At 35.9% G+C, this 17,958-nt stretch overlaps 1 protein-coding gene across 1 annotated transcript in view; it reads left to right on the top strand.

Moving 5' to 3' along the window:
* Positions 1-17,958, top strand: part of FBXO3 (F-box protein 3) — a 36,548-nt gene extending 18,590 nt beyond the window's left edge. The window contains exons 4-11 of the mRNA XM_055423813.2: positions 1,398-1,512; positions 3,089-3,293; positions 4,423-4,468; positions 7,553-7,637; positions 8,449-8,571; positions 10,235-10,350; positions 11,586-11,776; positions 16,749-17,958. Of these exons, the coding sequence (XP_055279788.1) occupies positions 1,398-1,512; positions 3,089-3,293; positions 4,423-4,468; positions 7,553-7,637; positions 8,449-8,571; positions 10,235-10,350; positions 11,586-11,776; positions 16,749-16,913 (1,046 nt within the window). The 3' untranslated portion in view covers positions 16,914-17,958. The remainder of the gene's footprint in view (positions 1-1,397; positions 1,513-3,088; positions 3,294-4,422; positions 4,469-7,552; positions 7,638-8,448; positions 8,572-10,234; positions 10,351-11,585; positions 11,777-16,748) is intronic.

Here is a 17,958-nt window from a genome sequence, read left to right as displayed (position 1 = left end):
GTATATCTGTATGCCACGTCTTTATCCATTCATCTATTGGCACACGTTTAGGTTGCTTCCATACCTTGGCAATTACAAATAATGTTGCTATGGACATGGGGGTGCGTATATCTTTTTGAATTAGTGTCTTTTTTTTGCAGGGGTTTTGTACCCCAGAGTGGAATTGCTGGGTCATATAATGCTTCTGTGTTAAGTTTTTTGAGACACCTCCATACGGTTTTCCAAAGTGGCTGCACCATTTTAAGATCCCCACCAGCAACATATTAAGAGTTCCAAATTTCTCCACACCCTTGTTATTGTCTTTGATTTTAGCCATTCTAACTGATATGAAGTGGTATCTTGTTGCAATTTTGATTTGCGTTTCCGTAATAACTATCAATGGAGAAGGCAATGGCAAGCCACTCCAGTACTCTTGCCTAGAAAATCCCATGGATGGAGGAGCCTGGTAGGCTGCAGTCCGTGGGGTCTCTAAGGGTCGGACACGACTGAGCGACTTCACTTTCACTTTCACACATTGGAGAAGGAAATGGCAACCCACTCCAGTGTTCTTGCCTGAAGAATCCCAGGGACGGGGGAGCCTGGTGGGCTTCCGTCTATGGGGTCACACAGAGTCGGACACGACTGAAGTGACTTAGCAGCAGCAGTTGCCTCAAAGACAAGGTAACTCCAATGGCTAAACTCTCCGTTTCCCTGTTCTGGACCAACCTCCCCCACCCAGACCCTGCTGGTTCTCACCGCCTTTGAGCTTCTCCACAAACCTTGAAACCAATATTCTTTCAGTTTTTCTACTTCTAAGCAGAAGGTTTGGCCCAGCAGCCTGGTGTGCCATTGCTGGGAGTGACTGTCTTCTCTTGGTATTTGTAATGATACTTTTTGAAGCTAGTTTATATGGCAGGCTTACAAACATGAAAATCAAATGCTCGATAATGTCCTCCTAGAATGAGCCTACACCTAAGTCCTGTATTCCCCATTGAGAAGCTTGGTTAAGACTCTTGAACAACATCTGTTTAGAGGTCTTCTGGAGAGTTTTTTGTAAATAGAGAAGTTTTATTAGATTAAGAAAAATGAGCTATGCTCTTAAGTTTGCAGTGTAATGTGAAAATTTGTTGTGGATTTCACTGGTGCCTGCCATTCCACATTTTGCTTAATGCCAGTGCTTTCCCCCTGGAGAGGAAACTGGGGAATTTGCTTGCTCAAGTGCTTCGAATATCAGAGCCAATCTAAAGTGATGTAATGGTTCTCTGAATATTCAGTTCATTTCCCTATATTTCAGCAAGTAACCTTTTAGGCAGAATTCAGTTGGTCTAAAATTCTTTCATTGGCTAGCAGATACATTGGAATTTCTTCTTAGATTTAAGGCTATCATTGTTTCATAATTTGCTATTTTGTGTCTGCAGAGGGTGCTCGAGAGGAAGACCTAGATGCTGTGGAAGCTCAGATCGGCTGCAAGCTTCCTGATGATTATCGGTGTTCCTATCGTATCCACAATGGGCAGAAGTTAGTTGTTCCTGGGTAAGATGTTCACTGTTTGGGTTATTTTTTATGATACAAAGTATTTTCTAGAATGTAAACAAATTGTATTTGTAGTTATTATTAACAGATTAAAGGAGTATGAGAATTTCCTCCTTTCTTGTAACAATCCATAAGACAAAATATAAAGCTTGAATTTGATTTTGCCAAAATAGACTATGTCTCAAAAGCATTGTTTCTATCAATACATCTTTATAGTTTAAATGAAGTCTGGTTGGAGGTGGGGACGTGAGATGGGGGGGGTGTGTGTGTGTGTGTGTATGTATATAATTTAACTAGAACTGTTCTGAATTCTTGAAATGTTTACCCTGTTACAGGCCAGGTAGATTGTTTGGGAGAACTTGTTGTAAATTCTGTGTATCATACATCTAAAAAGTAATTTGCTCAGAGCTACATATACTTAACCAAAGAAAATATAGTTTTGTCCTATTCAAGCATAGCCTATCATTGAATAGCTTATTTTAAACTTACTTCCAAAAGATATGAAGTATTCACTGTGGATCCTTTTGGTAAAAGCAGAACATACAGTAGCTGTCAAATTCACTCCCTAGTTTTAAAAGGTCTAGTCTTTGCATGATTCTACTCCTTTTGTTCCCTTATGAAATTAAGCTAATTCAGAGACTTTGCATTTGTAACATACTAATAGGAATTTAGGGAGAATTTTGCATTGTTCTTGTTAGAATTTGATATCTCTATGTGTGTGAAAAATCATATGAGGCCCTTTTACCATTTTAGATCAGAGTTGAGTGAGTACAGGGAATCTAGAAGGTGATCGATCATACTGAGGTTACTGAGGTTCAGATGTCAAATACTGGGCAGTTAGAACTAGATAAGCCTAAATCACTGACTTTTTTTTTTTCCCTACTCTTGTTTTCCTGTCACGCTGCAACTTGACAAAAAGGAAAAATTGTCATATTTCAGGAACAAACAGGAAAGAACTTTACTAAAGGAGTTGCTCAGACTTGGCGTGACAAACAGGGCATGAGATCAACCCAGGGATTTTTATCTGTCCACAGCTCAGTGAGACTTAGGATGAGACTCTTGCAAAGACCGAAACCTGCGTTGTTCTGGTTTGTCTACCATGAGATGAGTTTAGACACCAGACATCCCAGGTTTTTGAAAATTTGAACAGGGTTTAAGCTGATCTCCATTTATTCTGCCTGGTAGGATAGAGTAAGCTAAAGGTTGTATCAAGATAAAAGTATCAGAGAGAATATACTCCTTTAAACATAAAATTAGTCATACATACATGTATAGCGAAACACTGGCAAATTATGGCAAGATAGGTTTTTGAAAGCCATAAAACTATTTTTCTTTTTAAAAGGTTGACATTTAGACATTTAGGCTTTTGTCTAAATGTCAACCTTTTAAAGAGAAAAATTTAAATCAGAATCTTTCCACTCAAGAGTTTGAATTTAAGATACATAGAAATTGTAGTGTTTCATGTATTCCTGCTTTAGACTTGACATGGTAATCAGTTTTCATAACATTGTCATTGTGAAATTAGTACTCATCAAAAAGATTGAAGTTGACTAAATTTTTGAGTCTCTGTTCTCAGGTTGTTGGGAAGCATGGCACTGTCTAATCACTACCGTTCTGAGGATTTGTTAGATGTTGACACGGCTGCTGGAGGCTTCCAGCAGAGACAGGGACTGAAATACTGTCTCCCTTTAACTTTTTGCATACACACTGGTTTGAGTCAGTACATAGCAGTGGAAGCTGCGGAGGGCCGAAACAAAAATGAAGTCTTCTACCAATGTCCAGTAAGTAGGAAGTGTGTTGAAAGGTGGCTTTCAGATGTGTTCTGATAAAATGTGCATTAGGAATTTTCAAGACTGTGGAATGAGTATAGAGCATTATGTAATTTGATTATAGAGCTATCTAACTAGAGGGCTAATATTCTGATTTAATGGCATAAAATACTAAAAGAAAATTTCACCAATAGACAAACAGTGCAAAGAATTGTACCTACAGAGGGGAAGCAGTGATTTGTGTTAAGGCATTCTAAGTTTGAGGAAAAACTAATGAGCTGCTTGCTGAGGTGATTAATTGTAATACCAATTTCTAACTTTAAAACTCTAGCATTTGCACATCATTTGATTCAAGTTCTGAGTGCAGTGGAAACTTTCTAAACTTTCTTCAGCATGTATTTGGGTTATTGAAAAACACAGATCCTTTCCAGGAGGTTTTTGTTAAGACTCTCGTGTGCACAGAATGTCACATCATTTGGTCTCATTCAGTTCTCAGACATTCCTCAGTGACAGACCTGCTGCTTTTGTTTTTGTCTGGATGTGAACTTTTAACTTAAAAGAGGAATTTAAAATAGAAAATATTTTTCTTAGTTATCTGAGACATGTGACTATATAACATTAAAATTATTTAAAGAACTTTCATTGCTTTTAATTTTTTTCTAAGCATTTGCATATCTTTATCTCATTTTTGACTTGATAGTTCTGTAAGTTGTAGGATAATGACTTGTCCTCTCATTTCCTGAGAGAAGCGATTAATCTAGAATTGTTCAGGTCCCTCGACTGAATCCAAAGCCCTGTCTTCTGTTTCCACAGGTCATATATCATCTCATGGTTTTAACGTCCTAATTGTTCTCTTAAAGGATCATTTTTTTTAGTTCATTTGGACACTAAGAGCAGTGTATAAGCATTTTAACTGTTTTTGAGAAGTGCATGGCATTCTTCTAAGGGCTTGATAGAAAGAGCCTAAATACAGAAATCATAAAAACAGAAACTGAAAAGTATGAGGAATGTCTGAGTATTGTTTAGAGTACTTAAGTTATCATTGTCTGTTTTGCCTTGTCCCTAGGGAAGGATACAATGAATAATAAGAAATTAAGTAAAATGTACCATATTCAATTATAATATTCTTTTTCTCACCTAGGACCAAATGGCTCGGAATCCAGCTGCCATTGACATGTTTATCATAGGTAAAACAAAAGTCTTCTTTTCTCCCTTTTTCCTTCTGGTCAGAAACATTAAGTTAGTAAAAACTTGTCTGTTACTTGATCAGCTAGCAATTTGATATTTGTATTTCTTAGAGCTTGTTGGTTTATAAAGTACTATAACTATGTTTCTTTAGAATAGCCCTTATACTTCATTTGACTTTGGTTTCTACTTGGAAAAAAGCCATGCCCTATACAACCTTGTTCTCTCAGGATTCTTCTGTAGAACAGTGAAATATATGGAACAGCTAGAAATGTGTATATAGTTCCCTTATATATACATGCATTTTCTGTCGATCATATTAGTACATAATTAGAGAGATACAGATACATGAAATAACTGTACTTGTTCTCTTATAGTGCCAGTGCTGTAGTAAAATACTGATAAGTCACACCAGAGACCTCAAACCAGCAGTCTTCAGAGACCAGTATAAACTGGACCTTATAAACTGCTTGGCACACCTGATGTTTCTTGGTCTTAAAAGGACTTTTTTTTAACTTTTTATTAAAGCCAATTAACAATGTTATGGTAGTTACAGGTGAACAGTGAAGGGACTCAGCAATGCATGTACATCTCACAGGATTTTGAGAACAATTCAGTCTGTATACGAGAGCATCTCACCCCTTTGTTGTTGAGTCATGCTTGTTTTGCTTAGATTTTGCTCAAGTAAGACAAGTGTCCTAACTATCCGTTCTGCTTCTTAGAGGCATTTCTGGCACATATTAAACATCCTCATGTATTAATAGTGAAGGGGCCTTCCAGACCAAGTCACCTATAATTGTATCTCTGAATTGGAATCTTGAGCAGAGTATAAGTTTCTGTGGGTTCAGACTATGGCATATTCTAGGTTTGTATGTTCAAGTTATGGCATGTTCTAGATTTAATAAATAAACTGGTAAAGCCACTATGGAGAACAATGTGGAGATTCCTTAAAAAACTGGGAATAGAACTGCCATACAACCCAGTAATCCCAGTGCTGGGCAAGGAAACCAGAATTGAGAGACGTGTACTCCAATGTTCATTGCAGGACTATTTACGATAGCCAGGACATGGAAGCAACGTAGATGTCCATCAGCAGATGAATGGATAAGGAAGTTGTGGCACATATACACAATGGAGTATTGCTCAGCTATAAAAAGGCATGCATTTGAGTCAGTTCTAATGAGGTGGATGAACCTGGAGCCTATTATACAAAGGGAAGTAAGTCAGAAAGAGAAAGACAAGTACTGTATGTTAATGCATATATATGGAGTTTAGAAAGTCAGTACCAACGATCCTACATGCAGGGCAGCAGAAGAGACATAGATGTAAAGAACAGACTTTTGGACTCAATGTGAGAGGGCAAGGGTGGGATGCTTTAAGAGAATAGCATTGAAACATGTACATTACCATATGTAAAATAGATGACCAGTGCAAGGTTGATGCATGAAGCAGGGCACCCAAAGCTGGTGCTCTGGGACAACCCAGAGGGATTAGGTGGGGAGGGAGGTGGGAGAGAGGCTCAGGATGCAGGGGACACACGTATGCCTGTGGCCGATTCATGTTGATGTATGGCAAAAGCCATCACAATATTGTAAAATAAGGATTCTCCAATTAAAATAAATAAATTAATTTTTTTTAGCAAAAGAAAAACAAAGGGCCAGAGTGAGCCATTAATAGACAATGAGAAAAGAGAAAACTGGGTTGGATGGCATCACTGCGTCAGTGGACATGAGTTTGAGCAAACTCTGGGAGATAGTGAAGGACAGGGAAGGCTGGCGTGCTGCAGTCCATGGGGTCACAGAGTTGGACACTACTTAGTGACTGAACAACAACAATTGCAATTTACCTGCTCTGTTCTTAGTTTTGGTGTGAAAGTCTTTTGCAATATATCAATAAAATGTCAGTGTTTTCACGGAAAAAAAAAAAATTTTAAGCTGTATACTATCAGACTCAAGCTTAAATTGTATCTTCAATCATTCCCTAAATAGAATTGTAAGTAAATATAGACTGTAAATTCAGCATCGGACTTTCAGTGTGGTGGAGTGCAGAAACTAGGTTAATAGAAACCATATTATGAAGAAATTCATTGAACAACATTGATTAAGGGACTGATTAATATATTCTAGGCACTGAGATGTATTAACAGTAAATGGTAGGGGTCTGAGAAAGTTATTATGTTGTATTACCTAGATGAGGCAACATAATTCACACAAATACTTGCTAATGATCTAATCACTAGGTCACAGATATATGGTCTGGACTAGACTATCCCAGTCATGTTTCTCTGCTTTGAGTTGGTCACTGAGAATATGGAGGACATTCGAATCTATCGTAGCACAACTGGGCTAGGTGTGTTAGTCGCTCAGTCGTGTCCGACTCTTTGTGACCCCATGGACTGTAGCCCACCAGGCTCCTCTGTGTCCATGGAATTTTGCAGGCAAGAATACTGGAGTGGGTTGCCATTCCCTTCTCCAGCGGATCTTACCAACCCAGGGATCAAACTCGGGTCACCTACATTGCAGGCGGATTCTTTACCAACTGAGCCACCAGGGAAACTGCTTTGGGTTTATCCTGATGCCCAGAACTCCACAGTGCTATACCCCTATTAAATGTCCAGACTGAGCCTGGCTTCTACCATAATTTTGTGCGTGAATCAGAATTTGCCTAGTAGACCAGGGATATACCTTGTTCATCTGAGGATAGGTGCTGATATCTTTTTCTATAGTTTCTTCCTAGACGTGGCTATATCTCCTTTGTTCTGTATTTTCTAGGAATTACAGACAGAAGGCTTTCCATTCTTGTACCAGAGCCAATTAAAATTTAAAAGTTAACTGTTTCAAGTGTTAAAAAGTAGTTTGAAGGAAGTTGGAGGATTCCTTAGCAAGGTAGTTAAGGAATATGATTGCTAGAATTGAGGATAGAGATTTACCTAGGATTTGTCGATGACATCTATAAATGTTTCCAGTTTTGATATCACTAGACACCACTGTTAAACATGGAGAAATTATAATGTTTCCCTTGTTTCCTGTGTAGATTTTTTAAACCTATGTGTCCTTTCTCTTTCCTTCCCCCTTCCTTGTTCATAGGTGCTACTTTCACTGACTGGTTTACTTCTTATGTCAACAGTGTTGTATCAGGTGGCTTCCCTATCATCAGAGACCAAATTTTCAGGTATTTCACTCAGACCTTTTTGGTTTGGAATGATTACAAATCAGAAAAAACCATTAGTTACATACACATCATGAGATGAAGTTTCCCAGGAAGGTTAATAACAGAACCTCTCATCTTGAATCTCATTATTTTATTCTCATTTTAAAGCCAAAACATCCAAACAATTGAACGACCAGTATTTTTTTTCATCTTGAAGAATCAAGAGAAAAAACTGATTTTGATTTAGGAGCTATGGCTTTATAGTAGTTATATAATTGGGGGGGCAGGGGGGCTATTACCAATTAATAAATATATTGTGACTAGCAAGGCAGTAACTGTTGACTCCTGGAAAATGTTATCTAGTATCTCTGGAACATTCACATATTATAGATGGTATTAGAGGTAATCTTGGTTCACAGTGGCCTGGTTGGCAGAAATAATAGATTAATTATACGTTAGAGGCCTCTAGAATAACATACTAAGACACTTTTATTGTCAGAGTCATCATTTAAAGGGCATAGCTGGGTTTTCAGATGTTCCAAGTTTCCTTAGCTCTGAAAACTGAAATAAGCTGTTTTTAGTTTCCAGGTTAGTTACTAATCCATTATTTGAACCACTGATCATTGAACCTTGACTGCTATCATTACTGATGCAGAGTCTTCAAAGTTTTCTAATTTGTTTGGTTTTTAAGTTTAATAAGGTCCCAAATATGATTTAAATTTTTTATCCTAAGGTAAAATATAAACTATTTTGCCTTGTATCTTTAAAACTTATATCTTGCAGAATTAAGGTTTGTTGATTTAAAAATGTTTTATTTTTTAAAATTACCTAGATATGTTCATGATCCGGAGTGTGTAGCAACGACTGGGGATATTACAGTTTCAGTTTCCACATCATTTCTGCCAGAACTTAGCTCTGTACATCCACCCCATTATTTCTTCACATACCGAATCAGGTGAGAATTTTAAATGGGGATGTTTTTTAAAATTGTGGGATATAGCTCATGGATGTGTTATTATTGCCCTATTTGATATGATATAAGAAACACATTTTGAAAAGCAGCTTCTTGCTAAAGTGTGGGGGTAAGTGGATAGCAAAAAAATTTTCTACAATGTAGTGTTTATAAAGTACCTTGAGTTTATATCAACCTTTAAGTTGTTTCTTCAGTATAAGTATTGTGCCCAGTACTTTGAGAGGTGGACCACTAAGTTGTAATCATCATGAAAGTTCAGTGTTAGAGTTATGATGCATTCTGAAAGCTATGAATAACTTCCCTGGTGGTCTAGTGATTAAGACTCTGCTCTCAATGCAGTGGGTACAGGTTCAATCCCTGGTCAGGGAACTAAGATCCCACATGCTGCACAGTGTCGCCAAAAAAAAAAGCTATGAAATTGCTGAAGATAAAACTATGCATTTAAGTTTTAACTTGCTTGTCTATATTTAGTTAAAAGTGTAATAAGTATTATTTGAATACAGCCTCTATAATTAGACATAGTGCTGAGCAAGCCCTGGATTTGGTTGAATAAAAAGCATATTAAATTCACTTTAATTAGTACTCTGTACTTGCGATGAGTTGACTCACTGGAAAAGACTCTGATGCTGGGAAAGGTTGGGGGCGGGAGGAGAAGGGGATGACCAAGAATGAGATGGCTGGATGGCATCACCGACTCTGTGGACATGAGTTTGAGTGTACTTCGGGAGTTGGTGATGGACAGGGAGGCCTGGCGTGCTGTGATTCGTGGGGTCGCAGAGAGTCGGACACGACTGAGCAACTGAACTGAACTGAACTGAACTCTGAAGTAAAGATAACTCATTACCTTAAGATATTAAGATGTATGTTTTGTTTTTAGATGTATTTTTAAATACTTTATGATGTATAGATTTTTACAATGCCTATATATACATGTGTATACATTCTGGAAATAATGGTAACGTATACTTAACCAGGAAGCATTCTAGGATTTTGGTACTGTATCCAGCTTTGATGTCTAGTTACATATATTCAGATGAATTTGTTTTGTTTAATTTACATCTTGCCTAGGATTGAGATATGCTTAAAATAATAACACCTATACATGCTTAAAGGGTATTCTAAATGAAAATGAGTCAGCAGATTTTCAGAAAAAGGAGCGGAATAATAGTATTGGAAAACAGTCAAGGGTCGATCCTGGTAACTGAACAGTAGATGCACGAAATAGTGACATTTTGCTCTGAGCTTTCTAGAAGCTAATGGAGAAAAGGGAAATGGGCTGCATAGCCTTGTAGTGAAAAAAAGACTCCATTTTTTTACAGCAGTTTTTCATAGCACTATATTCTAGAATGTTTCCCACATTGGTCATTTGAACATAAGATTGTTGGCACCACTGTGTTTGTAAATTTTTGTGTTGCCCTTTCTATTGTTAATCCTAACTGACAGTCAAGTGTGTAAATTGAATGAAAGCATTTCTGTGGGTGGAGTCAGCCAGTATCTTTGAGAGCTTACAGGAATAGATGATTTACACAGACTTTGGGTTGGGTATCTTAATTTACTTTGGAAATCCCTTTCACCATCTTAGCTCAAATACTATAGCTCTTAAACAGAAAAAAACAATGTGTCTCTACCACCCCTTTTTCTCCAGGATTGAAATGTCAAAAGACGCCCTTCCGGAAAAGGCTTGTCAGTTAGATAGTCGTTACTGGAGAATAACAAATGCTAAAGGTGATGTGGAAGAAGTTCAAGGACCTGGAGTAGTTGGTATGTAACCCAAGATTTGAGTTTAAACACCAGTTGCTTCTGAGACATTTTGGAGAGTATATATGTGATACATATAATTGCTTGGTAAATACATGATGTAGTAGTGGATAAGACAGCATCTTTTTAATTGCTGTGTTTTAGTGTGAAAGATACCCATAGATTCTGGATTCTTCTCCTAACTATAATACAATGTATAAAGGTCATTGTTTTTATCAGTTTAGTACCTTAAACATGAACTTTTCTAAAAGGATAGCAAACTCAATTATTAAGGGGATGTATTTCCATTCTGTGCATCACATGGGTTTCTTGCTTTCCCTTCTTAACTTCTTTTTTGTTTTAGCTGGAAAATCATTCGTTATCATATTCTATAGGGTTACAAGGTATAGGACAGAAAAAGAAAATAAATTTCATACTGGTCATCTTTTGAATTTCAGGGGAAATGTTAAAATTTGTAGCACAGGTTTTATTGTCAATCATCTCTAGCCTCTGATAACAATTGACATTTGGCTTTTTAAAAAATTATGAGTATCATAAGTTTCTGAGCCCTCAGATTCTTGAGTCTTCTGTTGTACTTCAGGAAGATATTGTTACTTAAGCAGTACAGTTCGGTTACTGGTCCTAAGCATATGTAGGATTCAGTTTAAATTTGTTTTAAAAATTGCCACAAGTAGAGTAAGTCTACATCTTTTTTTTTCCCTTCATCTCTTTTTAAGGAATTATTAAGGGTCTAGTGCTAAAGAACTTTATTAAAGTTGTAATTCTTTTTCAGTCATTTTGTATGTTGGGGTAAGACCTCTTTCCCTTGTGACTGCACTTTGGGCTAAATGCTGAAGACACATCTTCAGAGTTTTATGTTTTAGTCTCTTGCTACTTTTGAACATTTAAATTATCCTTATCTCTGTTTGAATTAAAGTCTGTGACAGTTTTATTACCCATGTCTTAAAAGAGTGTGTGTCTTCAATGCCTCTCCTTTTTTGGTTTTTATTCAGAGACTAGATATCATTACCCACCCCACCCCCACCCTCCATGCATATACACTGTAAGGAATTCAGAGAGTACAAAAAAATGTCAAAATACTCATAATCCCATCACTGTTAGCATTTTGTTACATTTCCTTTAAAAATTGTTTCTAATTATGCATTTACTTTAATACAGTTTAAAGAGGACATGTTTTATTTGCTATAATGAAGAATTAAATTTTATACTTTGATTTATTGTTGCTGTTTTCTCTGCAGGTGAATTTCCAATCATCAGCCCAGGCCGGGTATATGAATATACAAGTTGTACCACATTCTCTACAACATCAGGCTATATGGAAGGATATTATACCTTCCATTTTCTTTACTTTAAAGACAAGATCTTTAATGTCGCCATTCCCCGATTCCATATGGCATGTCCGACATTCAGGGTGTCTATAGCTCGATTGGTAGGTTAAATTTTCCTCTGGTGCTGATTTACATGACTTTGTAGAATGAACTCCACAGAAGGTCTTACAAATAGTTTGTAAATGGTATTTCAGAGAACCCTAGAGATTTTTGAGGGAGATATCTTTGGGGGAATGGGGGGATATGTGAATACATTGGGTGAGAGTGGACAGTAAGTAAACTAGGCTCCATATTCTTTAATCAGAGTAACTACTGTTATCTTTTTGTTGTTTTTGTTTGTTTTAAAGAAACTATTTTTTAGAGCAGTTTCAGATTCATAGCAAAATTGAGCAGAAGGTAGAGATTTCCCATGCTTCCGCACATGCATAGACACGTCCATTACCAATATCTCCCACCAGAATGGTACCTTTGTTACAATTGATGAACCTACCTTGACACACATTATCGCCCAAAGTCCATAGTTTACCTTAGGGTTCACTCTTGGTGTTGCATATTCTGTGAGTTTGAATGAATGTATCCTCCATATAAAGTAGTTATTGGTTTTAAAGGTTCAGTGTCTTTTCCAGTTTCCAAAAACAGTTTTGTTGCCTAATGAGAATCACTACACTGGACCAGTTATAAGTTGCTTTTATTTCGTGAAGACTGGGGAAACAATTTCTTACTGTGTTTTTGCTAAAATTCCTAATTTTAAAAAATAATACAAATATCCTATAAAATCATTACAAAGAATATTTAATGGGTAAACTTGTACCTTTAGTAATCTCTCTTTGGGATAATTTCTTAATTCAACTAGTCCTATTTTTAAAATCTCGTTTCTAGGGTTATGACAGGTATAACAGTAACCCCAGTCTTACCAGCTATAAAATGATTAAAGAAATTTAGCATGCTCCAGTAATACAATAGGAATACCATATGAATTGCATATCCAGAATGTAATCAAATCATAGATGTCAGATATTTAAAGAAAAAAACTCTCTAGCTCCTGGGGTGACCCTGATGGGTGGGTCCAAAATAAGTCTGGGAAGATAGACATGATGTTAACATGACTTAGATACATTCCCAACTCCAGTTTGGAAAGAAAAGGATGGTGATGAAACTCCGCCACTAATACTTGTGGTTATTCTGGTGAAAAGCATCTACAGTCTTAGCTTTGGAAGTGAAGTTTAGCTTCCCTCCCAGTGTGTATTTCCAACACTGAATTTGCTGCTTCCTATAACAGTCTTCTGTTTTTGAGTAGTTCCATTTCTGTATGAGATTGATATCATCCTTAAATGTTTGATACAATTTATCAGTGAAGTCATCTAGGGCTGGAGTTCTCTTTGTGGGGACATTTTGAAATACGAATTTTATTTCTTTAATATTCGTATTTTCTGTTCCTTATTTCACTTTTGGTAATTTGTTTCTTTCAAGGAATTTGTCCATTTGGTCTAAATATTGAATTTATTTCTATAACGTTATTTCCAATATTCCTTTGATATCCTATAAGAGCTATAGTTATACATAGTGTTTTCTTCTTTATATTGGTCATTTGCATCTTCTCTTTTGTTCATCACCTTAGCTAGGGGGTTATCACTTTTGTTGATCATTTAAAGGAACAATTTTTGGTTTCACTGTTTTTCTCTATGTGCTCATTTTCTAGTTCATTGATTTTTGGAGTTATCTTTATTTCTCTCCCACTTTTTAGTTTTAATTTGCTTTTCTTTTTTTTTTTAACTTCTTAAAGTAGAAGTTTTGATGATTGATTTTAGACCTTCTTTCTAAGCACTGTTTTAGCTGCATTTCACAAATTTTGATGTTTTTTTAATTAACATTTAATTCAAAATATTTTCAGATTTCCCTTGTAATTTAATTTTGATCTGTGTATTTTTCTAGAAATGTATTGATTTCCAAACATTTGGAGCTTTTCTACATACCTTTTGGTTATTGATTTCTAGTTTTATTATGGTTAGAAAACTTGCTGTGTATAATTTCAATTTTTTAAAATGTTTTATGGCCTAGCATTATGGTCTGTCTTGGTAAATGATCCTTGTGTATTTGAAAAGAATGTGTACTCTTATATTTGGGGAATATTATTCTATAAATGGCAAGACAAATACTGCTCTTTTTTGTGTATGTGTTTGTTCTGAGAGATGATTATTGTAATCTCCAACTGTAATTACAGTTTTGTCTATTTTTTTAATTCTGAATTTTTATTCTTTTAAATTTGTTTCATGTATTTTAATTATATGCAAATATGTTTAGGATTGTTATGTGTTTTTAATGAAGTGCTTTTTTTATTGTTATAAAACCTCTATCTGTGACAATATTCCTTGCCCTAAAGTTGCTATATATTTCTGACCTAAAGTGTAAAGAGTGTTGACGTTTGTTTGCGCAGGCAGTTTGCGCAGTTAAGTTACTATTGAGTCAGTTGATCCTGTTGAGGCTTGTTTTTTGTGTTTGTTAGGGTGGGGATAGAGTAGTCTTTACTTAAGTACAGTAGTTCTCAGACTTTCCAGTCTCATGATCCCCCCTAAGCTCTTACAAGTTATTGAGGACTCCAAAGAACTCTTTACGTGGGTTATACAACATTTATCATGTTAGAAATTAAAACTGAGAAATTTTATAATATTTACTTACTCCTTTTTTAAAGTTTAAAATTTTTAAATTTATAATTTCCAATTACAGTAATAAACTCATTACATGTTCAACCTTAACTATGTTCTTACTTATTTAGAGTTTTAGTTTCCTCCCGACCACAAAGAAGCATGTAAAATCTTGATCTCCCTTGTGGAAAATGTTTTCTCTTTCTCCAGGATGAGAACTCAATAAAATTAAATGAGAATTCTGCACTTATTTCTAATCGGCGTGAAAGAGGCAGTGGGGATTGTATTTCTATTGTGTTGTATTTGTATTGTGCCTTTCCTATTTAAAAGTTAGTTTTCTTGATATAGAAGTCGAGTTGTCCTCATTTGTCCCCTAATTATCATTCTCACTACTTTTTGTTTTATACTGTGAATGCTGCTTTAAAGATTTTTTTTGGTTGGTCTTAAGTCTTTTCTTGGTCTAGGTAGTTTGTTTTTGGACACTTTAGAGGCTCCTGCTGCTCATTTATCTCCATGTCTGTGTGTTCCCTTTTCCATCTACTGTTATTGTATATACACTTTTTTATGAGATTATCAGCAGTCTTCTTCAGCTGCATTGATTTTTTAAAATAGTTTTTCTGTTCTTTTAAGATAATAATCATACTGCCTGGATTTAATGTTTCAGAATTTCCGAAGTTTTAATCTTCTCCCCCTTTTGGACCTTTTGCTGAACTTTAAAGTCTTTATTTCCCAGAATAAGAAAAATCAAAAGATAAAAGTAATGAAATATATTATATTTATGTATATTTTCTCTGATTGTTGTTGTTAGTGCTATAATAAATCCTGAGTGACAATTACTTTGACAAATTCTAAAGGACATTTCCTTTCTCCCACATTCATTACTTTGCTTGCTCAACAGATATTTATTGAGTACCTACTAGGTGCTGGGGAAAATGCAGTGAACAACACAGTGAAAATCTCTGCCTTCAGGGATGTAATGTACAGCATGGTGATTATGGTTAATAATACTGTATTGCATATTTTGAAAGTTCCTAAGAGAGTAAATTTTAGAAGTTCTCATCACACGAAAAAAGCTCTGTAACTATGTATGGCGATGGATGTTAACTAGATTTATTGTGGTGATCACTTTGTAATGTATACAGATACTGAATCATTATGTTGTACATCTGAAACTAATATAATGTTGTTTGTCAATTATGCTTCAATAAAAATAAAAAATAAAAGAGAAGAAAGTTGAGGAGATTAAAAAGAAATCTCTGGCTTGGAATTTACATTGTAGTTGGAAGAGAAAAAGTGTAGTAAATATACACTCCTCACTTATGTCAAGTAGTCATAAGTGTGCTGGAGAAAAATCAGAGTAAGGATGCTAAGAAGTGTACAGTTGGGTTGTTCTGATACAAAGATGTGTGAGGGAAGGCCTTGGTGACATTTGAGTTCATGCTTGAAAGAAGTAGAGGGCAATGGGCGGATGTGTAGCCGAAGGGCTTTCCAAGAAGAACAGCAAGTACAGAGGTGCTGAAGCACTCATGTGGTTGGTGTGGCTGAAGATGTGCATGGAGGCCAGTGTGGCTGGAGGACAGTGGATAGGGGAGAGGTCAGAGACGCCACCATGGGGCCATGGGGTGCTGCATATCGCCATGCCATAAAGGCCACGAGGGAAGGACTTTTGCTGCCATCACAGCCCAAGTTTCCCAGTACTTCCCGCAGTAACAGCTAGGTCCTTGCTGTTCAGAATTCTGTCCAATTATAGTAGCTCCTCTCTTGAGTCTTCAAAAACGTATGAGACAGAAAACCAACAGCAGAGTAAGTCAAGACTCGACTAGAGACATTGCTTAAAAGGAATGGAAGTGTCCAAGAGACGTTCAGATACTGGATGTTCAACATCACTGCTGCATTATCTTGATAGTCTTCAACAAGTTAATTTAAAAGTAGAGGCTACTGAAGGTGGTTGTCTTACTAGACCTCTTGTTGACAGTACATAAAAGTTACCAGCAGGGGTCGTAATTTAGTTATATTTTTATATCCTTGTTTCTGTAAGCATGCAGGTTAATGAAGAATTGTTCCACAGTATGTTAATAAATTCAGTAAAATTTTATCTTGGGTTGTTAGAAGTCTGTTTGCTACCTTCTGTGAATTACCAACCACCATGTAAAAAATAACTATTCTATTGAAGTATATTTACTGTGAAAACCACATTAAGCATTTTAAAACTTGTCATAGCATATATACTCTAGAATCTTAACATTAGCATGCGCATCATGAACATGTATAAAAGCCTGTAAGATTCTATAAAAAAGTATAAAATTCAATGAGAAGTCTATAAAAATTCATACTTGGCATGCCCAGTTGTTTAGATTCTAGGTAAATGAGAATTTGTATTAAAAAAAAAACTGATGGAAGTTCTTATCAAAAGATTGTCTTCTCTTTCAAGGAAATGGGTCCTGATGAATATGAAGAGATGGAAGAGGAAGAAGAGGAGGAGGAGGAAGAAGACGATGATTCGGCAGACATGGATGAATCTGATGACGATGAGGAAGAGAGGCAGAGAGTCTTTGATGTTCCCATTCGAAGACGCCGTTGCTCTCGCCTTTTTTAGCAAGTCTCTGCTGATGAAAGCCCTTGGATGCATCCAGCCTTTTAAATAGATGTCTCAATAATGTCAATAACTAAACTGTTCTCCGCTTATATTAATAGCAGGAAGACAAGCATGAAATACTGTGCCAGGCCCTGGGTTCTGTGCGATGCTACTTTAGGAATCGGATTGTTTGGGTTTGCTTTGTGTTTTTGAGGTAGAGGAAGAAATGGGATCTTTTTTCTCTTCTAGGAGTTAATGGAAGAATAGTTATCTAGCTAAGGAACAGACATTTCTTTATTTAAAAATATTTTATACTTATAAAATATGGAAATGGAAGGGAATTGGTTTGAAAGAGGATTTAAAATGAATCAGAAATACCTACACAAGGATAGAGAGAAACTATGTGACTGAATGGTACTGTGAAAAGACGTAAGTTATTTAGAAATGAACAGAATTTGTAATTAGGCTAATCCATTTAGTGATTCCTATATATTTTGTACCTACAGGGAACTAACTGACTAAATAGCTTGACTGCCAGTTGTTTGTCCTTTCTTAGACAATCTATCCTTGAATTTAGAGTTTTCATCACAACCTTGAATTTAAAGCTGTCGGTATGGCCTTGACCATAAATCTAGTCTTCAACTCTACCAACTTTGGATTTAAGGTTTTCAACACTATGACCTTTACCACGCTGTTGACAGATGCTTCATTTTTGAAATGTAGTGTGTAAAAGTGTGTATTGTGTTTATTAACAAAGTTCTTCACAGTGTCTCATGTAGTCTAAATTTGTAAATACTGCTTCTGTTTTGTTACTTGACTGTCTTAACTTTGTGATAAGTGACATGAATTTTATCTTAAGATCAATGAGTTTTCCTGAAACATAAAAGATTTTTTTTTGTAATTATATATAATTGAGAGTTTGGAAATGAAATCCTCCAAATGTCAAAACCTCACATTTTGAAAACAAAGTTTGGTTCCAATCCTGTATTTCGTGTAATTGACTATTTCCCATAAATATATATATTAATAAGCCTTTGCTCTTAAAATGAAGATGAAATCAAAACTC

Source organism: Moschus berezovskii, chromosome 14 (assembly GCF_049115385.1).
Source record: "Moschus berezovskii isolate FMDL1 chromosome 14, NW_MosBer_1.0, whole genome shotgun sequence".
NCBI lineage: Eukaryota > Metazoa > Chordata > Mammalia > Artiodactyla > Moschidae > Moschus > Moschus berezovskii.
Note: the sequence above shows the minus strand (reverse complement) of the source record. Positions and strands in the feature narration are given on the sequence as shown.